The 27,684-nt window shown below is 36.8% G+C and overlaps 1 protein-coding gene and 1 pseudogene across 2 annotated transcripts in view; one reads left to right on the top strand and one right to left on the bottom strand.

Moving 5' to 3' along the window:
* Positions 1–280: 280 nt before the first annotated feature.
* PKN2 (protein kinase N2) overlaps positions 281–27,684 on the top strand; it is a 139,540-nt gene continuing 112,136 nt past the window's right edge. For both annotated transcript variants that reach the window (XM_078072793.1, XM_036099453.2), the window contains exon 1: positions 281–699. In XM_078072793.1, the coding sequence (XP_077928919.1) occupies positions 652–699 (48 nt within the window). In that variant the 5' untranslated portion in view covers positions 281–651. The remainder of the gene's footprint in view (positions 700–27,684) is intronic.
* Positions 19,106–19,492, bottom strand: LOC118540330 (small nuclear ribonucleoprotein G pseudogene; annotated as a pseudogene).

The following is a 27,684-nucleotide window of genomic DNA, read 5'->3' as shown; positions in this document are numbered from 1 at the left end:
TTAAACGCAGCAGAAAAGCGGGCGTGTGTTTTTTCTTCCTCTTCCCGCCTCCCAAGAGACGCCAGTCCAGTCCTTTCCCCTCATTTTCACCCCGGCGGGGTCCAATGGCTGCCCCCGCCGCGCAGCCGGGTCGGAAGCCGCCCCGCCCCCCGCGCTGCTCCCGCCCTCGGGGTCCTCTCCGCCCCACCTCCCCCTCGCTACTGGAGGTAGCGGCCACGGCCGTCACGTGTTCTGGCAGCCGCCAAGTGAGGCCGCTTTTGCGACGCAGTGACAGCCAAATGGTGCGACAGGAGGAGCTGCAGCTGCGGCCGCAGCGCCCCGCACCGAGAAGCTTGAGGCGGCTCCCGGCGTCGCCCAGAGGGAGCGACTGAACAAACAGAATCCAGTGCGGGCGGCGGCGGCGGCGGCGGCAGCGGCGGGCGGGCGGGCGGCGAGGGGGAGCCGGCTACGAGTGCCCTCGCTCCCCGCCGCTCTCCATGAACCGGGCGAAATAAGCCGCGCCTCCAGCAGGGGCTGCGCCTCCATGAATCCCTAGTTTTTTTTTTTTTTTCTTTCTTTCCCCGCTCCTCACCCTCCACCCCGGGTCCGGTCCCGCCTTCTCCTTTCGCCAGCGGCGGCTGCGGCCAGGTGCGGAGTCCAGAGCGGAGCGCAATGGCGTCCAACCCCGAACGGGGGGAGATTCTGCTCACGGAGTTGCAGGTGAGGGCCTCGGCCCGGGCGGGAGGCGCTGGCGAAGGAGAGAGGGAGAAGGTCTGGCGCGGGGTCGGGGGCCCAGGGAAGCCGTAGGGCCGCCGCGCCCCTAGCCCGCTAAGTGCGGAAACTCGGGGATGTCACTCGGGAGCCGCTTCCTTCGGGAGCCGGACTCTCTTTCCCCGCCAGAGCTCTGGCCTGCCACCACTTTAATTTGACTCTACCTACCAGAGGGACCCCATCTCAGTCGGCTGCCTGCAGTCCGCTCCCACCCGGTCCCTGGAGCGGCCAGCTCACCGCCCCCTCCCTGGTGTCAGAGCGGCCCGCGGACGCCCCTGTAGCCCCCTCCCTCCGCCAGGCCAGGCCCCGCCCCGCCTTTCCCTCGTACACCGCTCCTTAAACTCCTTTGAATGACTCCCAAGCTGTTTTCTCGTCCCTCCCCTTCCCCTCCGACTCCGCACAAAGAGCGCCCCCATAACTTCCAGCCCCCAGACAAGTTTTTTTTCTTTTTTTTTTCTTTCTTGAAGCGTGTCATACCAAATGCTTGCCTCACTTCACTAGCCCTTTTCAGGTGACTGAATTTCTTTCCTCTAATATGAGGGCTACCTTTTCTGCTGTCTCTCTGTCTCTTTAACCAGATGATAGCTATATGGTCCCCTTCTTTACTACTCCCTGCTCAGATCCGGAAACTCAGATGCTGATGCTTTTCAGACTTTCTTTTTCCCTCCCATTTGAACACCAGATAAAGAGCTACAGAAGTTGTTTACAAATGAGCAAGCAGTAGACTGAGGGAGAATGTTGGGCACCGCATGCCTGCAGAAGATGAGAACAAAATAGGTCCCTTGATTAGTTGAGTCTGTGTCGAGTAGTAATAGTATTGTTTTCCATTACGGCTAGATAGTTAATGATGTAGGCACGATTTTTGTCCTTAAGTCTATGCTATGCAAGGGTACCTACGTTATTTTTTATTACTTTGGAGTGTTCCAGAGATGTTCACATCTGGATTAAAATTTTATGCTTGTTTTTTGACTTATATTTATTTTGGTGTGTTTTACTGTAGACGTCTTCTAGCTACTCGAATATTGGAGATAGGAATTAAGACAAGAAAAAATATTTTTGTGCATTAGACAGTTAATTTTTTTTAAAAGACTGAATCTGGACACTGAAGGGTTGATTCTTGATGATGCCAGAATTAAGTACTGCAACTGCTTCTAATTATTTTGCTGTTTAAATATATTTTTCGATAGATCCCTTTGTAAGTTCGGTTTATTGTGCAGTTAGATGTAAGTTTGAAGGCATTGTTATAATATTTGATATTTAGTGAACAAAAGTAGAGATTTCAACAAGGTATACCAATGCGGGGTTGCTAACTTGGAATCCTTTGAATCAGCTTTGAATTTATGTCATTGAACGTGTTGCCATATAGTAGTCTAATTACTCTTAGCCTTTTATAAGGTCTTACAGCATACCACATTTGCTAAATGAATGGAATTTATTGTTTTATTAATTTACATGAGCTTTTAAATAATCTTTTTTTTTTTTTTAAAGATTTATTTATTTATTTGAGAGAGCGAGAATGAGAGAGAGTACATGAGAGGGGGGAGGGTCAGAGGGAGAAGCAGGCTCCTCGCTGAGCAGGGAGCCCGATGCGGGGCTCGATCTCGGGACTCCAGGATCATGACCTGAGCCGAAGGCAGTTGCTTAACCAACTGAGCCACCCAGGCGCCCTACATGAGCTTTTAAAATGAAGTTTGTTTGAAGCACATTGGAAATGCTTTCCACTGCCTAGTCTTGAAATACGAAAGGCATACTTTGGTTCTGACTGAGAAAAATGCGTAAAAATGGGCAGGAGCATTTTTCTTTGAATGGAGTGGCTTCAGAATTTAAAGTACTCGGCATCCTTATTTGTATTTTATAGAAAATTGTCATAAAAGACACTCATTTTGGCACTGGACCTGAAAATATGTTTTCATATGTATTAAAACACCTAGGGACTTTTAATAAGATCAATTTTGACAATAAGAAGTAAGCAAGTCAAAGAGAACAAATTTTAAACATGACTATTTAAAAAATGGGATCAGGGCGCCTGGGTGGCTCAGTTGGTTAAGCGACTGCCTTCGGCTCAGGTCATGATCCTGGAGTCCCGGGATCGAGTCCCACATCGGGCTCCCTGCTCGGCAGGGAGTCTGCTTCTCCCTCTGACCCTCCCCCCTCTCATGTGCTCTCTCTCATTCTCTCTCTCTCAAATAAATAAATAAAATCTTAAAAAAAAAAAAAAATAAATAAATAAAAAAAATAAAAAAAATAAAAAATGGGATCAAAGTAGAGGAACACTAATCTAAAGTTAAAAAAATCTAACCCCTTCCAGGAAAAGAATGATTTTTATTAAGTGTTACCTTATAAGTTGACAAGTATATCCAGGACATTTTTCTTGGTGTATTTGACTCCCAGTTTTAATAAAAGCTGTTGCATTTGGACTTTATCATGTATATCAAATTAATTGAGAGCATTATTTATATCAGCACTTAAGATAAATGGTGATAAAATTTGCTCACCAAGTTTATCCATTTATCCATCTATTCAAATCTTTTACTGTTTCATTGGGTCATGGAACTAGTATACAGTAACCAAATATTTCTCAAACTTGTTCAGAGAACCAGTTTTTAAAAAGCACCTGCGTTGTTTGAATTTTTTAAATTGAGAAGTTAATATGTAGTTCTTAATGCTTCTCTGACATACTGATTTTAAGTATTTAAATAATTATGTAGCAAGTTTTAAAACTGGTGTTTAGTAGTTAAAAACTGTTACTTTGCCCTATCTTGTCTCAGGAATACTTGAACTGAAAGTTACATGTTACAACCCACTTTTAATGAAATTGATACTTATTTTTAGAAACATTGTATATCCAGCATTTTTAAAAAAGATTTTATTTATTTATTTATTTGAGAGGGAGAAAGAGAGCAAGAGCACAAGAGCAGGAGGAGGGAAAAGCAGACTCCCCGCTGAGCAGGGAGCCCCACACCAGGCTTGATCCCAGGACGCTGGGATCATGACCTGAGCCAAAAGCAGACACTTAACTGACTGAGCCACTCAGGCGCCCAGGCATATCCAGCATTTTAAAACTGTCTTTCAAATTATATTGCAAAATTTGAAATACTTTACTACTTGAGTTGGAATTGGCTTATTAACAACCTTCAGTTGTGGAAAGACAAAACAAAATCTGAAACCATAGTGTTTTGCCTTGTTAATTACTGTAATATTTCTGTGGAGTAATGTTCTTTTTTTTTTTTTTTTTTTTTTTTTTTTTTTAAAGATTTTATTTATTTACTTGATAGAGACACAGTGAGAGAGGGAACACAATCAGGGGGAGTGGGAGAGGGAGAAGCAGGCTTCCCGCTGAGCAGGGAGCCCGATGTGGGGCTCGATCCCAGGACCCTGGGACCACAACCCGAGCCGAAGGCAGACGCTTAACGACTGAGCCACCCAGGCGCCCCTGTGGAGTAATGTTCTAACTCTTGCTAGTAATTTAGGAGTTTTATTCCACAAGGAATCACTAATAAAGTACACACAAACTTTGATGGCTAGAGGCCTCAATGTATAAGGAATGTTTGCTGTAAAAATAAAAATAGGCTGTTAAAAATATAAACTTAATTGGCAATTTCTAATTTTTATCTTTTATAACTAGTTTTATCCTGTTCTCTTTATTTTTTATTTGAAGTGGAAACCCAGTGAGATATTTCTTTTGTGGGGCCAAAGAAATTAAAGTTTATTTTTAAGGAAACTGAATTAATGAAAACTATCTAAAGAATCTCAAAATGAAAATATTGGTTACAACAGTAATTTGGTAGACTGCAGATTCAGATATTGAATACCATACTAATAAAGTTACCTTGTTGAGTATCAGTGATTTATATTCATCAAAATGCCTAATAAAGTATTAGGCCAGGAATCTTAAATTCCATTCTCAGCAGAATTTATTTAAGTAGAGGTGACTTGCTCAGGTGGAAGGTTGAGGTAGTTAGCCTTAAATTACAGGGATTCATTTCAAGAAACATCTATTGGGCATCTACAAAATCTATCTTATATCGGAGGATATAAAGTTGAGAAGATATGACTTCACTTTCTAGAAGAGAGTGCAAATAACAGTTATTGAACATTTGCTGTATGTCAGTTATTGTACTTGGTACTCTGTCTGCCTTATTTAATCTTTCCTATAGTCCAATAAGGTGGGTGTTGTTATTTCCATTTGACAGATCAGGAAACCATGTTTAGGACTGTTAGGTAGATTGTTCATGGTTACACTGTAAATCTGAGTTTGAAATCAGATCTGTGAGTTTTCCACTGTACCGTTTTTTGAGCTGCCTCAGTTCTGTGGACCCGTAAATATTTTGCATTGCAGTGTTATGGATGTGTGAACTTTCAAAAAAATTGGCCAAAAATGTAATTAACCAGAGTTAACTTTAATATAAATTTTATACTATTTGTTAGGCTCCTCTATAAAAAAGAAAAATGATTTCTGTGTTCTATTGGTAGTCTATAATTTAGCAGTGCTTTGTTGTTGAGAATAAGGTGTAATATTCTACAAAGAATAACAGTGCAAAATAACCTTTTGTAGGTTTTCATCATTTAACAATTACTGTTTCTGGTGAAAGTTGTCTAATGTTTGCTGAAATCCTTCCAAATGATTTTGTATTTCTCTGTGGTGTATCCCATAAGATAAACTTAGCTTTAAAACTTTAAGCCCATGTGTAACCAAGCTATGTGTTTGGCACTTAATAGGCACTCAATACATTGATGAGAAGATGCCCACCATTTGTCACCTACAATGAGAAATGTCTTGACTGTTCTAACAGAAGTTAATTATAGGGTCGCCTGGGTGGCTCAGTTGGTTAAGCATCTGCCTTCTGCTCAGGTCATGATCTCAGGGTCCTGAGATCAAGCCCAGTGTCGCACTCCCTGCTTAGAGGGGAGTCTGCTTCTCCCTCTCCTCCCCGCTTGTGCTCTCTCGCTATCTTTGTCTCTCTCTCTCGCTCTCAAATAAATAAATCTTAAAAAAAAAAAAAGAAATTGATTATAATCATTGCCCTAAGAAATTACTTTAACATTTTGAATCCCTTGTCCCAAAAATACTCCCTTGAAAAGTTCAAAAGGGATTTCTGCATTAGTTATGTTACACCTACATACAACACAGTTATTTTACCCATTTGGTGCAAAATTAGGTGACATCTAATTTTGCAGTGATGCTGGAAAGTAGAACGTCTCTGTCGGAATGATTAAGATTTTATGGTGGGTTGAAGGAATGTAGTATGAGAAAGTAAGCGGGATAGGCAAGGTGGATTTTACGGTTCTTTTCTTTCTTTTTTTAATTTTTTTAAAGATTTTATTTATTTGAGAGAGAAAGCATGAGAGGGTCAGAGGGAGAAGCAGACTCCCTGCTGAGCAGGGAGCCTGATGTGGGACTCATGACCTGAGCCCAAGGCAGTTGCTTAACCAACTGAGCCACCCAATCGCCCTTCTTTTCTTTTTCTAAAGAGAGAGAGAGAGCATGAGTGGGAAGGGCAGAGGGAGAAGAGACAATCTTAAGCAGCCTCCACACTCAGCCACTCAGCACGGATCCTGACATGGGGCTTGAACCTACAACCCTGAAATCATGACCTGAGCTGAAATCAAGAGTTGGTTGCTTAACTGGCACTTAACTAAGTGCGGGCTGAGCCATCCAGGCTGCCCCTACAGTTCTTTTAAATTTTAAACATAATACATGTTCATTGTAGAAAATCTGTAAATACAGGAAAGCACAAAGAAAATAAAAAGTGCTCATAGTTCTGTTACTCAGAGATAACTTACAAAATTTTCCAAGTTAGGGCGCCTGGGTGGCTCAGTTGGTTAAGCGACTGCCTTCGGCTCAGGTCATGATCCTGGAGTCCCTGGATCGAGTCCCGCATCGGGCTCCCTGCTCGGCAGGGAGTCTGCTTCTCCCTCTGACCCTCCCCCCTCTCATGTGCTCTCTCTCATTCTCTCTCTCTCAAATAAATAAATAAAATCTTTAAAAAAAAAAAAAAATTTTCCAAGTTATAAGTCCCAAGGCATTTCAGTCCATTTCCTCCCTGTCCCCCCTTTTAATTGAGATATATTTGACATACAGTATTGCGTAACTTGAAGGTATACAATGATTTGATTTACTGTTTTTCCTCCCTTTATCCCTTTTACTAGAATTTTAAAGAAAAATGAGGTTCATAGCCTTTTAAGATAGAAGTAGCTGTAGGATAAGAAAATTTCTTGCCACTAGTTACAGATACGTGGATCTAACTGGCTTTATTGACTTTTTATATGAAAACATTTTGATTTTAAGCCAGTACTTTGAGATACAGTTGAGAAGAAAAGTAAAGAGTACAGTATAGACTTAGTAATGGGCAATGATACATAGCATCAACTCTTTGAATAATAAATTGATACAATGTGGTTTTTCAGCTTAGATTTGATTATTGCTACTCTTATGGAATGCTGCATACTTTACTGAATAAGGCATGTCTTTAAATACCTTGCCAAACACCTTTTACCTAGGTAAAAATCTGTGCTGAAACTGGTGTTACAAAATGATGGCTCTAAATAGATTGTTTTCTATCATCTCTAATTACTATAATACAGATTTTTTTAGTCTTGTATAACTTCTATTCACAAATGATCGGTAGGGGGCACCTTCTAGGCATTGTCTGTTTAACCCAGGGCTTTGTGTTTGGTTTTTTGGGCTCTTCTCTTTTTGCTTTTCAAATTTAGCAACAGATTTTTATGCCTTTTATCAGGTTATTCCTATGTGCCCCCTTTTAAACAAAAAAGAGTGGAGTGGTTGTAGAGATAAATATCACTTAAAACTTCCAGATGTGTATAAGATATTTAAATAGAATAGTTACTTCTCAGGGCGCCTGGGTGGCTCAGTGGGTTAACCATCTAACCCTTGATTTCAGCTCATGTCACTGTCTCGGGGTCATGGGATCGAACCCTGCATCAGTCTCCGTGCTCAACGCAGTCTGCTTGTCCCTCTCCTTCTTCTCTTTCTGCTCCTCTCTCGCAAGTGCTCTCTCTCTCAAATAAATAAATAAAAGAATAGTTACTTCGGTATCATTTCCTTGTAAGATGTACCTCGTTGAACAATTATCAAATGTCTATTGTATGTCAAAAACCAATTTTACTCTGTGAGAAGATCATATAACATTTAATGTGATTAACTTTTGATATACAGCAGTGTAAACTTGGCAGCAAAGTTGGAAAATTGAAAAGTAATTAAAAACTTTAAAAAGATATTTAATAGTTTGAATAGCAAAACCTACTAGTCAAAAAGCCCCTAATATCTTAGAAAAGCAGAAATACAAAACTTTTATTTATTTATTTTTAAAAGATTTTATTTATTTATTTGACGGAAAGAGACACGGCGAGAGAGGGAACACGAGCAGGGGGAGTGGGAGAGGGAGAAGCAGGCTTCCCACTGAGCAGGGAGCCCAATGCAGGGCTCGATCCCAGGACCCTGGGATCATGATCTGAGCCGAAGGCAGACGCTTAATGACTGAGCCACCCAGTCACCCCAGAAAACTTTTATTTTGATACATGTCTAGTTTCTCTTAATTTTATCTAATAAAATTTTATTTGAAATTAGCTCTATTGTCATGTTTCATGTTTCACAATCTCACAAAAATTGTGTAATATTATGTGTATAAATATTGTCTATTTAAAATGAACAGGAAAGCGTGGGAGGAATGTATTTGATGATAATAAATACTTTAGATTTGAAGGTAAATATTGGTGTCACATTATGAAGATGAACTGATATATAAGAATTACATAACATATACTGTTATTAAGATCTGTCTATTTTAGAAACTCAGCAGTGATTTGCTTTTTCTAACTAGTTAAAGCTTTGCTTCCCTGGCTCACAAACACCTTGATTTATTGCAAAGTTGTTATGACAGAATTTGGAATTTGTTTTAGATTATAGAAGACGTACTTACATATCTAAGTATCATACATACATGTGTTAAATATCATATATTTTATGCATTAATCATATTGTTTTCCCTTTCCTGTAGTTGCTACCTTAGTGATTCTCTAAGAAGGTGCTTGTTTTGCCTGTTTCAGAATTTTCGTGAACTAATTTCATTAAATTTGTTTTTTTTGTTTGTTTTTTACTTTTACTAAACCTTAGGTACACTGCATTGGATTAATTATCCATCCATCTATCACTATAATACGCACCCATGAACCACCACTCACTCCCCACCTCCCAAAAAAGCTAGGAACTGAACCTACCCCTATCTCTACCTTCTTGTCAACCAAGGTCATGATCATCTTGAGTCCTGTGTTCATTCTCTTGCTTTATTTGTATATAGCTTTGCTGGATCTGTAATTCAAAAATATATCTTATTTTAATTGTTTTTATATAATTATGTTAAATATAATCTTTCTGAACTTGATTTTTTTATTCATACCATTGCATGTTGCTATAGTCATTTTAATTTCTGTATAATATTTCATTGAGTAAACTATCATCAACTCTTCCCCTGTTGGATGTTTAGTTATTGATTCACTCACTCTCCCTTGTTGAGCATTTAGTTACTTTTTGGTTTTTGTAATGGTGAACAGTGCTATTGTGGACATTCTATGCATTTTTCCTGTTGTATACATGTAAGAATTTTTATTACTTATATACCTAAAGGTATAATTGCTGTCTCACAGGGTAGGTGAATTCCCAACTCTAGAAGATGATGCCCAACTTCCAATATGATTGCACCAATTTATATTCATATCAGCAATATATGAGATGAAAGATCCTTTGATTATCGATCTTCTCTGACAATTGATATTGTCTTTAATTTTTACAAATCAGAAGAGTATAGAATGTTATCACATTGTGGTATTGATTTGCATCTTCCAGATCATCATCGATGTAGAACATTTCTTTTTATGTTTACTGGCCTTTTATACTTCCTTATCAGTGAAATTCCTGTTCATGTCTCTTGCCTGTTTTTCTGTTTTTCCTACTGACTTATAGGAGTTCTTTATACTCTTCATGTTAATCCTTTGTATGTCTTCTCTCAGTTTGTAATTTGTCTTTTCACTTTATTTTAGGGAGTTTGTGGGAGGGACAGTTTTTAATGTTTTAAATGTTTTATCTTTTGGCAAATATTTAGAAACATATCATTGTGATCAGCAAGCCTGCACTTAATATCTATTATAGATTTGTTACAGAAAGGGTAAAGTTACACAGATTTGACCTCTGGATACACAAACTGTCCAAATGAACAACCATAGAAAGTCATAAAATATTGTATCACTTAACATGTACCAGGCAATAAAAAGTTAGTTGATTCAATTAAAGAATGAATTTACAAGCAAAAAAGTAGTGAAAATTTTATGTGTAGTTTATGAACTGATTTTTCCCATTCTGTATCTCTTCAGTGCAAACTATTATTATTATTGGGCGCCTGGGTGGCTCAGTTGGTTAAGCGACTGCCTTCGGCTCAGGTCATGATCCTGGAGTCCCGGGATCGAGTCCCGCATCGGGCTCCCTGCTCAGCAGGGAGTCTGCTTCTCCCTCTGACCCTCCCCCCTCTCATGTGCTCTCTCTCTCTCTCAAATAAATAAAATCTTTAAAAAAAAAAAACACAAAAAACTATTATTATTATTAATTATTTCTTTAAAGAACAAACTGGATCAGTTATTTAGTTATTTGCATAGCTTGTTAATAAGTGCTGGAGTTGATTAGGTTTAATGCTGGATATAAAACAAGATATTGCAGAATTTACTGGTATTTATAAACCTGGAATCTTGTCACTGCTGTGGTATCTTTTGGTGAAAAAAAAAAAAAACCCTTAATTTTAGTCAAATTTATCAATCTTTTCTTGTATTGTAATTGCTTTTTGTGTAAGAAATTGTTCCTTACTTTGGGTCTAATAGTTAACTACATTTTCTACTAAGAGTTTTGGAGTTTTATTTTTTATATGTAAGTCAGTACATCTGGAGTTGATTTTTGAATACAGAGTAAAACAAAGGTCTTAAGTTATTTAATTTTTAAAATATTATGAAATATATATCAGTATTTCTTATAATGTAAATTTAAAACAGAACATTTTTCAGTTTTTAAGGCAGAAACATTTCTGAATAGCCTTATTTAATTTTTGCGAGTTAGAAGTTAAGGGTATATCACACTAGGTTATGTAATGAATTATACTTGAAGTTATCCTTACCTAAATCGTTAGTAAGTCACTTCTTCCTTACAGTACCAGTTTGTGATTTTTCTTTTTTGTTATATCACCTGAAGCCTGTGGTCAATAAGATCCTTGATTTACTTTTTGTTAACTCCCCATCATATTCCCCAGTTGCGGCTCAAACCTGTATTTTCCTAAGTCCAATCTATTCCTACTCCTTTGTTCTCAACAAATCACTCACCTAGTCACTGCCTCTACTGAGTGATACATAGTATTTAATAAATGTGAGTTTCCTCAACTTTTCTTCTCTAAATTTCTTGGAATTTTAGCCATTAGTTTTTGTTGCTGTTAATCAATTTTTTTTTTTTAAAGATTTTATTTATTTATTTGAGAGAGAGAGAATGAGAGAGACAGCACATGAGAGGGGGGAGGGTCAGAGGGAGAAGCAGACTCCCTGCCGAGCAGGGAGCCCGATGTGGGACTCGATCCAGGGACTCCAGGATCATGACCTGAGCCGAAGGCAGTCGCTTAACCAACTGAGCCACCCAGGCACCCGCTGTTAATCAATTTTAAGGAAGAATTGTTTGATCTCATTGAGGCTATAATTTCCTAGATTTCTGCTTCCTTTCCATTCTTTTGCAGTATGGGGCTTTCATTTTCCCCTGACTCTTTGCCTTAAAAAAAATTTATATCTCTCCTTTTTCTTTTTAAATACTTTTTCTTTAATACTGTTGTCCCCTCAAACTTCTTTTAATCATCACATTCCTTAAAAGAAATTTCTTTTTTTCTTTATTTTATTTTTTTAAATTTTATTTATTTGTCAGAGAGAGAGAGAGCCGCGCGAGAGTGCGCAAGCAGGGGAAGTGGCAGGCAGAAGGGGAAACAGGCTCCCCACTGAACAAGGAGCCTGAAGTGGGGCTCAGTCCCAGGACCCTGGGATCATGACCTGAGCGGAAGGCAGAGGCTTAACCGACTGAGCCACTCTGGCATCCGTTTAAAAGAAATTTCTTAGTTGTGTTTATTTTCTTCCACTTATTTCTTAGCTTTTTAAAATATTACTTCTCTCCCAATTATTCTGTTGAAATTATTCTCATAAAAGCATCCATGACCTGCTCCTTCTAGTCCCTTGAGGCAATTGATACTGTTTCAACTTCCTGAAACTCTTGTTTAAATTAAGCTTCCTGGACCCTGCACAATATTGGCTACTTTTCTTTTATAATTAATCTGCCTATATTTGCTACTATTGCTTTCTTTTGATAACTCCTTCCCTAGTTTAAATGTTCTACCTGTTTCTAGCCTATTTGTCGTCTAATTTATTCTTTAGATTAACCACCAGAATTAATCAGTTTGTTTTGTCAGGATTGCATGGAATAGAAACCCATTTAAATTTGCTTAAACAAAAATTGGATTTATTGGAAGGCTACAGGGACATCTCACTTTATCCAAGGTGGGATAATTAGCCATGTTCCATGACTACTGAACAGGAAACTATAGGCTTTCTTTCTTTCTAGGGTTACGTGTTCTCCTATCTCTTTTTTAAGTATGTATACTGCTTTATATATTCTGTATACTGGTTCTCTTTCATATGGCCCCCAAATGGCACTCCCAACTTCTGAATTTCCACGAACTCTTCAAGTCTAATATCCACAGTTAACTGACTCACTTATTCTGTGCCACAATTATAAATTCTTAATGAGAAAATTTGATTGGCCCTGTATAGAACATGTACTCCTGATATGGTCAATTATAGCAATGGAGGGATGAAGTTCTCAGTACCGATAAGTACCAATATGGCTGCAAGGATTCTCCTATGAGTTTGGGATAGGGACTGTTCTCTAAGAAGGGAGTATAGGTTAGAAAGAACTTCTCTGTTTAAGACCTTTTTAATAACTTTCCATTAATTTTACAATAAAATGTCAGACCTTCCATTATCCAGTCCTCAATCCTTTCAGATTTTTCTCCTTGCATATTCTGTCATATTAAAGTATTTGCAGTTCTTGGAACTACACTGCTTTTATATACTTCTGTATCTTTGCTTTTGCTCTAACTTTAAGAATAGTGGTATTGATCATCTGCCTGAAAAGCTTTTGGCAAATTGGACACTCTTTAAAATTCTAAGAAAAGCATATATATTGATTGACTATATGAATATATTCATAGCCTATAATCAAAAATTTTACTTAAGCTATATTTTTGATAAGTAATTTTGGTGATTGGTCATGTAGCATTTGACCCATTGGCAAATTAGCTTACTTCCCATTTTGTGGCTCATGTTACAGAATATATCATCCAATATAGGAATTGTTAAGTTATATGTGTGTCTCGCTTTTAGTGCAGGAACTAGGTCTTACTCATCTTTATGTACCTAGCACCTCGCCTGTGGCTTATGCTTGATAAATGCTTGAATAAATAAGTGACTGAGTTCTTGACTGATTCTATTACTCTTTTGCTACATCTGACTTCTCTATATTTTTAAAGGTTATTATTTTTCTCCTTCTTGCCCATGCTAGAAATCTGCTGGTCATTTTTTTTTAAAGATTTTATTTATTTATTTGAGAGAGAGAAAATGAGAGAGAGAGCACAAGAGGGGGGAGGGTCAGAGGGAGAAGCAGACTCCCCGCTGAGCAGGGAGCCCGATTTGGGACACGATCCTGGGACTCCAGGATCATGACCTGAGCCGGAGGCAGTCGCTTAACCAACCAAGCCACCCAGGCGCCTCTGCTGGTCATTTTTATTTGACTACTGTCTAAGCTTCTTGAGTTGATTTTTTTTTTTTTTTAATTTTGTAACTTGAATTCATTCATTATTTTGCTACTATCCACGCTGGGGCCTGCATTATCATTTCGACAATACAGTATCTTGATACCCCACCTCTTCAGTCTCACATTGTTTTATTTAGATTATGTACAACTGCCAGATTCTGAAGTTGTCTCCGGCACTCAGGGACTCCTTACTGCCTGTGAGCTAGCCCTAATTCCTTAGCTTAGCACTGATGGCTGTCATTGTTGTAGTCCCAAAATACCTTTTAATTCTTGACTTTTTTCATGTAGGCAGCTTATTTTTCAGGCACTCTATGATTACTAATGTTTCCTTACATATATATTCTTGCTGTAGTCTGTCTACTGGAATGCTTTTTTAAGGTCAAATTCAGATTCTTTTTTTCCTTACTTACCCCTTGTCATGTATAATCTGTCCTCAAAACTTAAGTAGGATGTTTTCTATCTCATGATATTTATCATATATTGCATTGCACTGTAGTTGTTTGTATCCTACCTCCTTTTCTCTCCTTAGTTGAGTGCTTAAAATTATTGAGAATATCTTATCGTTGTCTTTTACCCCTTAGTCCTGAGCAGAGCAACTTGTTCATAGCAGTTACTTACCAATGTTTGTTGAATAAGTAAGTCTCATGTCAGAAAATCCTCAGGTTTTACATGTATTACTTTAAACTTTTTTCTGCATTTGTTTTGGTATTTATGAGGGAGCATAACTGCATTTCATCATTTTCTTTAGGTAGAGCCACTTGACAGGTAACATAATTTTAAGTTTATTACCTTCAATCATAATAATTGAGTTCCCCATCTCAGACTGAGAATTTTCCATTGGCAGAAGGGGCTGTGTTCAATACAACTGAAGCAAAAGTAATAAAAGTAACAAGTTTCATTATTAAAAACATTATAGCTAATTCATATTGTCCTTATATCACTTAAGACAATTCTACTGAAGTAGTGCTGATATCTCCACTTTATAGGCAAGAGAGCTAAAGTTTAGAGAAGTTAAATAACATCTCCATAGTCGCATCTTAGCCTAAATAAACCAAGATAAAAATCCAGGTCTCTGCCTTGAGAGCACGCAGTCCTCTTAACCCATATACTCTAGTTCCTCTTTCTTTTGGCGGTTTTTTTCTGCTTTTTATCCCAGTTGTGTCTCTACTCCAATAACCATAGCATATCTCCTGTCTGCTCAGGTCCTTACCTTACCCTAGCCCTCTACTTTGTGCAGCATCTCTCATAGCTTTCCTTGCCAGTATTTGGTTTTTCATTCAGTTTGTTCTTGATAGCTAGCTAGTTGATATGAAAGGCAAATTCATGTTGAAATCTTACCTTCAAGCTTAGGTAAGATAAGTTTGAATCCACAATCTTATATTCTTGGAAATCCCAAGTCTCTTTAAGATTTCTGTTTTCCCAGGGCACCTGGGTGGCTCAGATGGTTGAACGTCTGCCTTCAGCTCAGGTCATGATCCTGGGGTCCTGGGATCGAGCCCTGCATCAGGCACCCTGCTCAGTGGGAAGCCTGCTTCTCCCTCCCCCACTCCCTCTGCTTGTGTTCCTGCTCTCACTATCTCTCTCTGTCAAATAAATAAATTAAAAAAAAAAGATTTCTGTTTTCCTGGTGGTGGGCACTTAAGTTCTATGGCACTCTCTGCTCCCCGGGTTTTTGTTTCTATATGTTCATTGACATACAGATATTTAACTGGTTTCCACAAAGATACCCATATTTCTCTTAGTCCTCCCCCCCTCCCCTGTATACTGTTTCATATCCTATAGGTGGCTCCTTTCTCCTCAACTTCATGTCTGTTCTTCAGTCCTTTCTTCCTTATTTGCCATCGAAATTACAAATTCTTTCTCTCCCTAGGAAAAACAGTCCAGTCTCCTCAAATTCCTCCTCTCAGATAACATAGCCAAATTTCTCAAATGTTCCTCAAACAAAAGGAACTTGATTATGTAATAGGATAAATTCTTCTTAAAAAGTAGATATACCTTTGAATAGCCAAACTTACTTCTTACTATATCAGTAAAAGTTATCTAATCTCCTGTTCTCTTGGGAGCTTTGAGGAGGGGGAAGGATTATTTTATCTGCTAACGAGTCTGTATCAGTTAGAAGTACCTGTTACAATAAAGATACTTGAGCCTATCCTTAATGCATTATCTGTTTGGTTCCTGAAGAAAAGGAAATCTCATTGAGCTTAAAAAAAAAAAAATGCATTTTTTGAAGATACTCAAGCATGTTAACAACCACTGGGTCATGGGCCAGTGCTGTTCATGATGATATTTTCACATTAAGGACAATATATGAGTATGTATTCTGAATATACTGATATAAAATTGTGAATTTGTAAGTAAAGGGGTGGACTCTCCTCCATTCTGAGATTTTGCCATTTCTGCTTCTCTTTACTTCCCTTCTTTGATGTCAAAATGTACTGTCTCTTAAGAAATGATGAAGATAATTGATAGTAATATCTTAACTGGCAATATAATAAATCAGTAACCTTATATATACCTGCCCAATTTCTTTTTGGAATTTACTAATCAATAACTTCTAGGCCTAGTTAAAATCACTGACTAGTCTAGTAGGTAATTCAACTTTTGGAATCCTATAGACCTAGGTTTAAATCTCATATTTATTTATTTATTTATTTATTTTTTTTGAAAAGATTTTATTTATCTGACAGAGAGATACAGCGAGAGAGGGAACACAAGCAGGGGGAGTGGGAGAGGGAGAAGCAGGCTTCCCGCGGTGCAGGGAGCCCGATGTGGGGCTCGATCCCAGGACCCTGGGATCATGACCTGAGCCGAAGGCAGACGTTTAACGACTGAGCCACCCAGGCGCCCCTAAATCTCATATTTAGCACATATTAGCTGCTTGGCTTTGGTATGTGTTATTTAGCAACATGAGGCAAGTTTTCTTATAAAAATGGGGATAATTTCTGGCTCAGAAGGTTATTTAGGTTTTTTTTTTTTAATGATATGCATGAAGTGCCTGGAATATAGTGGATAGTAACTCTTCCCTCTCTCAGGTTTACATTTTAGGATTACTTCATTTTTATTTATTTTTTAATACTTAAGTTGTGTGGCTGACAGACTGATTAAAGTTAGGTGTAAGACATAGAGAGCCGATCATGCTTTATAGGCTAATTGTTTTCCCCTCTTTTCTTTCTTCTTTTGCACCATAGAAGGAATAATGAGGATAGCTATCAGAAAGTGTGTGTATTTCCATGGTGTCTTCATTTAAAATAACAGCATGGTGAGATTATGTGTGTAAGAATAAAGAAAGGATCATATGTTGATATATGATGAACTTCTAGGATTGAGCTTTCATTTAAGAATCTGTGGTGTGGGGGGCGCCTGGCTGGCTCAGTCAGTAGAGCATGTGACTCTTAATCTCAGGGTTGTGAGTTCAAGCCCATGTTGGGCATGGAGCTTACTTAAAAAAAAAAAAAATCTGTGGTGTGTTATTTGTCATGCAGAAAATATTTATTGCAAATATGGAGCTATAGAAGAATTAAGTGATTTCATGAAACTGTTTAAATTCAGATCTGTATTTTGTTCTTTCCCAGAGGCTTTTGGACTTTTTTATAAAATTTGAGCTAAGATTATATATCTGCAAAGTCCACAGTGGTCCTGCACATTTCAGCAGAGAGAGATAGATTTATGGTAATATACTTCTGAATATTAATAATATCAGTTCTGTAGTTGAATATGCTTGAATTTTGTATAAATTATATTAAATGTCCAATTGTTGCTTATTGGTTAGCATAACTGACTTCTTTGCTATGGAAACCTTATCTTTGAACTCCAGCATCAAGGTGTTCATTTTATTACAAATTTTTGTTCTGGTGCATGTTTTCATTGTATTAAAACCTCACAAAACTCTACACAAAATCCTACAGTTAGTTTTGATGTGTCCTTTTAAGGATGGTTGAATAACCAACAGGAACCTTAAATATCAGATCTAAAGCAAAATTCTTACTTTATCAATAAATCCCTAAAAGCACTAAACTAAATTTCTAATAAAAATGGGGTGGGGTGGGGTACCTTTCCTTTTGCTCTCTTTGAGGTTGGCAAGATAGTGGATAATCCTTTATTTTAGTATAGTTTAATGGTAATTATAGAAAGGGAACTAGGGTCGGTTATAAGATGCCTCATAATAAATAGAACCATGTTGAAAAAATATGAGAATATTACTAATAGTAATATCACCCTGTGTGAAGCATTTTTGAGTTATAAAGCACTTTCACCTGTATTATTTCTTTGGTTCTTAAAATGACCCTCTGGGTTAGGGATGGGGAGGGATTGTTATATCCAGTTTTCAGGTGTTCATGTTCACTCAGCCAATGTCTGCTTTAACCTGAACCCTTCTGACTCCTATTCCTCATTTTAGTACTCCACACAATTCTAGTTTTATTAACTTTAAAGTTGTAGTTTTTTCCTTTAGTATACCTAAAAAATGGTTAATATTTTCAAAGCTATGTTAAAAGTGAATGTGAAAAATACCTTTTTTCCCCCGAGATAACAGAAAATAAATATAAAAGGGAATATATAATTTGCCACCTAGTTGTGAGTATTCATGGGAGTATCAAAGTTCTTTGTAGTATTTTTATAGCATAAAAATATTGTGTAGAGGTGTGGTGATTCCAGCAGAAGTAGAGTGTAACTTCTGGAGAGTTTAAAAATCACTTAAGCTGTTACTGGTGTAGTTGAATGATGTTTTCTATATTTATAAATTATATATAAATTAAGAGAGGCCAATCATGTTACCCACAAAATAGACTTGTGAAGTGAGTGTTTGATATGCATGAGATATTTTAGTGAACTGGAAAAATACTCATGTTTTATATCTTTTAAAGTAATATATTTCTGATGTTAAAATTTAGTCTGCACTTATTTCTCATTTATGTCTGTCTGTGGGGGTAAAGATCTTATAAATAAAAAAATTTCTTGAAAAGCTTAAGAATAAACTTTGTTTTACAAGTCCTTTCCACTTGAGCATCTAGCAGCTTCCTAAAATATTTTGCTGTAATACGTTAACACTTAGTGATCATAACATTTGGGTGTAAATATATCAGATAAATTTATATGGAAAAGGATGATCTCTTTTATTTTTGTGTTCTACATTAATTTTATCTTTCTTTCTTGTGTATGAGTTATTTCTTATTAATGGTGATATTGTCATCCCTACCCTAGTTTTTCCTTGCTATGCTCTTTGTGACCTGAGAGTTGTACTTTGTCATGCCTTTTCACTAAAATAGTCTTCTAAAGAAGTTAAAAATAACTGGACACAATCAGCAAATAATACATATCTGAGTTTTGTTTTTCTTATTGCTCAATGTGTGACTTACTCAAGGCCAGCTCTGTTGACAGTCCCTAAAACCAAATCAAACCAAGCAACACCAAGCACTCTATACAATATTGCTTTGGCTTTACTTTGTCTAGCCTTGTGACTTCTTTTTTTTTTTTTTTTTTGGCTATTATAAAAGTTTATTTAACAAAAAAGTTCAATATGAAAATGCACACGACCTGATTTTTATATTGTAGTAAAACAGGTACTATGGAGGAGACATGTGGAAGCAGTTGATTTCTTCTGATGAAAACACCCATTGTTTATACTCGCTCCAAGGCTTCTAACATGATGATACTATTTCCTCGTATTACCACCATTCCAATACTCTGTTGCCCACTAGTTGCCATCTCCACACATTCATCTGTCACAAGATTCATAAACGGATCGAACCCCCACAATATTCCTTGGACATGTCTGCCACCATTTAATTGCAATGACAATTTCTTGTCCATAAATTTTTTCAACTCGGGAGGGTGAGCTTTGCTCATGGTGTCTACTCAGTGAGCTCAAAGATACCTCCCGCCTTGTGACTTCTTAAAAGAGCTCCAGTATACTCTGTCCAGCTTGAGCCTGTAGAAGTGAAATGCTCAGCTCTCAGTTAATGGTGTGGTAATGTAGTACAACTTGATTGACTGGGGGGTTCCTGTAACTTTTTCTCAGCAAATCTAACGTTTCCTTTGAGAAACACTTTCTTTCCTTTATTGGGGACTTTATATTTCCATTTAGCTGTTCTGTCAGAAGTATTTATTTGGTCAAATTGTGATGCTTAATTTTTTTGGTTGTGATAAAATACACATAACATTTACCATCTTAACCATTTCAAGTGTGCAGTTTTATGGCATTAAGTACATTCATCATATTGTGCAACTGTCACCACCATCTATCTCCAGAATTCTTTTTATCTTAGCTGAAACTCTGGTCCCATTAAACGTTAATATTCCATTACCCCATTCCCCAGGTCCTGGCAAATACTATTTTACTTTTTGTTTCCATGCATTTGACATGTAAGTGGAATCAATCAGTAAATGTCCTTTTATGACTTGCCCATTTCACTTAGCATAATGTCTTCAAAGTTCAGCCATGTTGTAACTTGTCAGAATTTCCCTCCTTCTTTAAGCCTGAATAATACTCCATTGTATGTATATACCACATTTCTTTTATCAACCCATCCATCAGTAGATACTTGGGTTGCTTCCTTGTGATGCTTTCCTTTTAATAAGTATAGCACTGTTGGAGGTTATTATACCTAGTCATGATCATTTGATAGTCTGTAACTGTGTCGTTGAGTACTGTAGCCACTAGCCACATGTAGCTATTAAACTTTAAATTAATTAAATATAAATAGAATTTAAAATTTAATTCTTCAGTCACACTGGCCACATTTTAAGTGCTTAATAGCTACATGTGGCTAGCGGCTGCCATATTGTACAGCAATGATACATAGGATATTTTGACCATTACAAAAGTTCTATTAAACAGCCATGGTGGGGCGCCTGGGTGGCTCAGTCGTTAAGCGTCTGCCTTCGGCTCGGGTCATGATCCCAGGACCCTGGGATCAAGCCCCGCATCGGGCTCCCTGCTCCGTGGGAAGCCTGCTTCTCCCTCTCCCACTCCCCCTGCTTGTGTTCCCTCTCTCGCTGTGTCTCTCTCTGTCAAATAAATAAATAAAATCTTTAAAAAAAAAAAAAAAAAACAGCCATGGTAATGAATGCAAAGGTCTATTTTAATACCTTGAATTTAGAGAAGACAGAGAAGTCCCTTGTGGATTATAGAAATATTTTTATTTACATTTGAATAAGGAAATTTATTCTGTTTAGCAAGTAATTATGTCTGTTTAAAGACATTTTTTGCAGTGAGCTCAGAGGTCTTTTTTTTTTTTTAGATTTTTTTTTTTTTTTTTTTTTTTAATTTGACAGAGAGAGACACAGCGAGAGAGGGAACACAAGCAGGGTGAGTGGGAGAGGGAGAGAAGCAGGCCTCCCGCGGAGCAGGGAGCCCGATGTGGGGCTCGATCCCAGGACCCTGGGATCATGACCTGAGCTGAAGGCAGACGCTCAACGACTGAGCCACCCAGGCGCCCTGAGCTCAGAGGTTTTTGTTCACACTCTGGAATGTGTTAAAAATACTTTGCACTGGATGAATTTTAAATAAACTGGTTTTTCAAGTGAAGTTAATTGGTAATCCATGTATTAGAAGTTTATATTAAAAATATGTAAACTGTCATGTATGTGTACATACTAAAGATTTACAGAAAAATAGTTTGAATTTAAAGTCCTGTTTTGTATCTGTCATTCTCTTAGGGGGATGTGTGTTAAATTACATTCTTTTCTAGGACTTGGAGTTTAATTGATCTCAGGGGTAGAAGACAGCAAATGATTAGTAATGATTTGTCTAGTTTCTGCCTATTGAAATCTTAAAACAGCTTATCCTGGAAATTCTGTTTTCTCTTTAAATTTAAATTTTTTTTGTTGAGCTGTAATTGACATAGAACATTGTGTTAGTTTTAGGTGTACAACATAATGATTTGATATGTGCATATATTGAGACATGATTACCACAGTAAGTTTAGTTAACATCATCAACACATAGTTACAAATCTGTTTTTCCTGTGATGAGAACTTTTAAGATCTATTCTCTTAGCTACTTTCAGATATTTCAAATATATGTAGTACTATTAACTGGAAATTCTGTATTCTTAAGCATTTTTACTGTCACTGAGATTAGATGTTTTTTTGGTTTTTGTTGTTGTTGTTGTTTGCCAATAATCTCAAATGACATCTTTAGGGAACTGGAGGAGCATGTTGTGCATGTGTGTGTAGCGTTCCCTTTATCACTCTGGATTGTATGTTTTTATTAATACCAGTTTGTTGACCTATCTTTTAAAATTACTTTTAAAAAGATACCAGAAGATATTTTTAGATGTTTGAAACAGTTTTTGAACCTGCTGGCTATGTTTGGAATTATTTTAACTTGGTAAAAATTGCTTGAGCTTGAGAATGCATTTAAATCTAGCATTTTTTAGGTAATTAAAAACTATTAAATCCTTGAGTATATATTTGGAAGAGGTTAAGATAAAAGAATAAAATATTTCTAAGAGTAATCATTTATGTATTATCAAAAGTAAACAGGAAATTGATCTAATCTCATTTTTGAAAATCTGATGAATTTTTCTATATCAAAACTTCTGACTGTTACTACATTAATTTAAAAACATTTTCAGTTAGAACTAATACTAAGGAATAAAAAATTAGGCTGTTTGTACTGATCTTGTGGAAAGAAAGGAGTGGTACTGATAATAAACAACTCTGAAATAGGTATCTTTTTAGGCTTAATTACTGGAGTTGAGCTAAGGGAGGATACCAGTTCATACTCCAGCTCTTTGGAAAACAGAAACTTTTGTTTTTCTGTTAGTAATTTGGCTTACAACAGTTACAATTAATGAGCTGGTATAATAAGAAGTGGCTGAAGCTGAGGAAGTAGATAATTTCTTAAATCTAGTGTAAGTAGACCATTAAAAAAAAACCTTCAATAACCAAGAGAGTAAGATAGATTTAAATGAAAGGGAAATTGTTATCTGACTGTAGATATTCTTTTATACAAATAGCAGAAACAAATAACAAACAATGAGTTTAGGAAAAGTTACCAAACCAGAATTTCACAGTTCACTATTTGAATACTAACATTTTGTTTTTATCTGATGACACTTGCAGCAAGTTTTTTTAATATCTAGGCAAGGATATAATTTATTAATTCAGTCAATTGGAATGCCTGTTGTATACCTGGTATTGGAATCAAATATGAGTAAATGAATTGTGGTAGTATTGTGAAGTTAAAACAAACATATTTTTTTTCATTTCAGTAGTTCCCAGAGAAACCTTTTTAAATTTCAAAAGTTGTATTATTAAGATGTGTCTTAATAATAAGGTGGGTGCCTGGGTGGCTCAGTCATTAAGCGTCTGCCTTCGGCTCAGGTCATGATCCCAGGGTCCTGGGATCGAGCCCCGCATCGGGCTCCCTGCTCGGCGGGAGGCCTGCTTCTCCCTCTCGCACTCTCCCTGCTTGTGTTCCCTCTCTCGCTGTCTCTCTCTCTCTCTCTCTCTGTCAAAATAAATAAATAAAATCTTTAAAAAAAAAAAAATTAGTGAAGCAGGTGAGTGTAAGGGACATACACACATAGTGGGATTGGCAATGACTTTTTGAACAGGTAAGCCATTATAGAAGCAGCTGGTGTCAACCGCTTCTCTGCTGTGGTGATTTGTTTCGGTTTGGGCTCTTACTGCCTTTTTTAGAGACTTCTAAATTTTAAAATATTTGTTCCAATTCTTAAAAGACTATTAACCAAACAGGACATGTTCGTAGGATCATTTCTGCCATTAAGAACTGTAGTATATACAGAACAACATTGGACCTGGCCTCTAACCTTTAGAACACATTGTTCATTAAAACTTCCTAGCATGATAGAAATCATATATATGTATGTGTAAATATGTAAATATACATATATCCTTGTAGACTTATGGTGGCAGTCATTTCTTAATGTGTGTAAACATTGAATCACTGTGTTGTACACCTGAAACTAATATTATATGTCAACAACACTTCAATTTAAAAAAAAGAAGGAAATGTTATATATCCTTTTGGTAACTGTTTATATGGTAGGCACTAGCCACATGAAATTGTGGTTAAAAAGTCAATTTTTAGTTTAATTAAATATACATAGCCACAAGTGCTTAGTGACTACTGAACTGACAGTGGAGCTCTAGAAACTAAATTCAGTTGCTAAAATAATCCTTATTGTCAGTTCTAAATTCTTTTGTGTTAATTACCTGGTCCTGTTCTTCTAATCAAAATACTGAGGGAAAGCAACTCTAATATTTCACGTTTCCTTAAACCAGAGTGCTCTAGATAATGGCAGAAATAATCCATGTATAATTCATATTTGAATTAGTAGGGTACCTGGGTCTATAATTTTTCATATATTTTCCTTTTTTTTTTTTTTAAAGTAGGCTCCATCCCAGCATGGAGCCCAATGGGACTTGAACTCATGACCCTGAGATCAAGACCTGAGCTGAGATCAAGAGTAGGATGCTTAACTGACTGAGCCACCCAGGCACCCCATTACATTTTCCTTTTGATGCATTTTTACTTATTTTGTATATTTGAAGGAAGGCCAGTTTATTAGACAGTATTAAGTAGTATATAGGAACAAAACTGATTGTCATTTGGTTATATTCAGTAGCATGACTAACACTAATGCTGATTGCCATCCTGGGGGTGGGGGGGACTCAAATTATTCATTAAGTGTTTCCTTAATGCATAATGCGTAGTGACATCCCATAGATCTGCAGTGGTAGCCTACCTGTTATCCTCTAACTATGGTTTTTGTGGTTCAACCTGTCTAACCTGTAGTTCTTTTGTTAATGTGAATAGAAATAAGGAAACTAGTTATGGGTATTACTGCTTCTCTGTAGGTTTCTGTTACCTAACCTCACCCATAATAGAATAAGTCATTTTATAAACTTTGTTCCACTTGGTAATAAAGAATAAGATAGTTCAAAGTCTTATGGGGCTCTTTATCTTCCTTTGCAGTACTGCTTATACCAGTGAAAAAGTTGGTTCTTCATTTTGGAGTATGTGACCTGATGTATTATGATACAATAATAAGTCATACTTCAAAATTACCAATTCTAACATGTGATTAACATGTAGTTTTATTAAATATTGGTTCATATTATAATGCCTCATTAATGGGGAATGTAGCATATTTTCCAAATAAATTAGTCTCAATCCTTTAAATCTAAAACTTTGATTTTTTAACACTGTTTTCAGAAATTATCTTTATATAGTATATGTCATGTTTTGCTCCCTGACTTACATAATGTACATAGAAAATTGGACTTTTTCTTGAGGTATGTAGTACTTCTTATTCCTGTACCAAATGGCTTTAGTGGTTAGTATGATTTTTTTTTTCTTCTTTTTCAATCAGGTATTACTTCTCACTCAGTATGTCGGCTTTGAGCAGCCATTTTTTTTCTATTCATTCAACAAATATTTACTGACTACCTTCTATATTCAAAGCATTATTCCAAGCCTTGGTAATATAATAATGATCAAAATATTTAAAAGTGACCAACTATACTTCCCTCTCTTATGGAACTTAAAATATGGAGAGGAAGATAGACATTAAATAATTATACAAGGATATTGGGTCTCCTAAGGGTCCATGGGTATTTTTTTTTTTTAAAGATTTTATTTATTTATTTGAGAGAGAGCATGAGAGGGGGGAGGGTCAGAGGGAGAAGCAGACTCCCTGATGAGCAGGGAGCCCGATGCAGGACTCGATCCTGGGACTCCAGGATCATGACCTGAGCCGAAGGCAGTCGCTTAACCAACTGAGCCACCCAGGCGCCCGGGCCCATGGGTATTAAGAACTCTGCTGAACCAGGATAATGAAGGGAAAAAAAGAAGCCTACAATCCCAGATCATCATTAAAACAAAAGTTGTTTATAGGATTCAGAATGGACATCATGTAAACTTTGAATTAAAATTAGAACCAGTTACTGTTTTGGAAAAGAAACAATTGAAACAGTTTAAGAATTTGCTATGGGTCTTATAGCAAACCAGTGACAGAACCATGATTAGAATTTAGGACTTCTTAGTCATAGTCTTTCTTTCTTTCTCTGTTGCCTTTAATATCCCACCTTTGTTTGATCATTCTAGGTATTTTTGGTTGTGAAACATTTTTATGTATTGGAAGCATGTGAGAGCCTGAGATTTGTACATCCTGTCTTTTAAAATAGAGATTTTCAATTCTATTTTTGATAGAGAGATCATTTTTACCAATACTAATAGGAAATGTGAGATATGATTGGGCTGAAAAAGTGATTTCCATATCAATGAAGTAATTAAACCATAGATATTTAAGTTACTGCTTTAGATATACAATGCATTTTAATAAAAGGAATATGTATTTGGAGTGCTTTTAGAGTGCTTGAAAGATACTTTACAATTGCGGATAGAAATGTGATCATTTATATTTGCTGGGTAAGTAGAGAGATGAATCTCCACAAGTTTCAAAACTTTGGGAGTAAAATGAGGTTTGAGGTTTAAATTTTGTTAGAATTTGAGGAGGAAGGAACTGTATTTTATGTAATTTTCTTTCATTGCCCTCTACAGTTCTAATATAAACATATGTATGAGTTTGTTGGTTTTTAAAATTATTATACCTGGGGCACCTGGGTGGCTCAGTCATTAGGCGTGTGCCTTGGGCTCAGGTCATGATCCCAGGGTCCTGGGATCAAGCCCCGCATCGGGCTCCCTGCTCTGCGGGAAGCCTGCTTTTCCCTCTCCCACTCCCCCTGCTTGTGTTCCCTCTCTGGCTGTCTCTCTCTCAAATAAATAAAATCTTTTAAAAAATAAATAAAATAAAATTATTATAGTTGGTATATTTATATATGTGTAGGCTTGGTAAGAGAAATGGAAACAATGTGGAGAAATCATTTTTAATCTTTTTCCCTTATGAAGACTTATCTTCATAATTTCATTAAGATGAGTAAACTTTTGTGACACGTTATTGGCTTAAAAATTATTTCTGTTTTACATGTATATTTTAGTGATTTTATGAGCTTAAAAATCACATTTTCAAGATAACTATAGTTTTTAAATAAATTAGATATACTTCTGTGAACTCAGATCTGAGCCACCAATTTATATGAAGCATGGCTTGATATCTTTGTATCATCAGTGTCTACAATAGGACTTCAGACGTAGTGGATATTTAATAAATTGTTGCTGAATGAAATAATTTTTTTAAAGATTTTATTTATTTGAGATAGAGAGGGGGAGAGAGCACACAAGGTGGGGAGGGGCAGAGGGAAAGGGAGAAGCAGACTCCTCACTGAGCAAGGAGTCGGCAAGATGCGTGGCTTGATCCCAGGACCCCAAGATCAGGACCTGAGCTGAAGGCAGATGCTTAACTGACTGAGCCACTCAGGCACCCCTGAATGAAATAATTTTTAAAAGCAAACTGGTATGCTAAGGTATAGGACAGATGGATCAGAGTATCTATACCACTTCCGCCAAAAGCTGAGTATTTATGCCAGAGTATAGTTACCATTTTGAGTATCTGTACCAGAGTATTGATACCAGAGTATCTATACCAATTCATCCAAAAGCTGAATTATCCTTTGTATCTGATCAGGCTATTATAGGCTACTCCCATCCCTCCCCATTTATGTTTTTGTAGCACCTCATAGAATATGACTTGTAGGAGAAATGTGCTTGCAATTATGATTATTATATTGGTGGTACAATTATTTTATGGTGATATTATACTACTATAAAATTTGTCAAGAGAACTAAGCACACCATATTCTGAATTGTTAAGAATGTAATGTGTGGGATTCCTTCAGATGTGTAATTCCTTCAGACTTTGTTATAAATTATTAAAAACATTATATTAACATGATATACCATGAAATATAAAGTATTTTAAAATAAGGTTAAGTCAGAATCCGCTTAAGGATTGGGCAGTTTTCACTTGACCCTTGGGCAGATTTCACTTGACCCTTAATATATTTGTGCCATTTTGTTTTATTCTGATATATTAATATTTGTGGACACCAGCTTTACAATAAGAGAAAAAATGAATGAGATATTGCCAAGAATTTAAGTAATAGGA

Source organism: Halichoerus grypus, chromosome 5, assembly GCF_964656455.1.
Source record: "Halichoerus grypus chromosome 5, mHalGry1.hap1.1, whole genome shotgun sequence".
Taxonomy (NCBI): domain Eukaryota; kingdom Metazoa; phylum Chordata; class Mammalia; order Carnivora; family Phocidae; genus Halichoerus; species Halichoerus grypus.
This window is presented reverse-complemented; position numbering and strand designations above follow the sequence as displayed.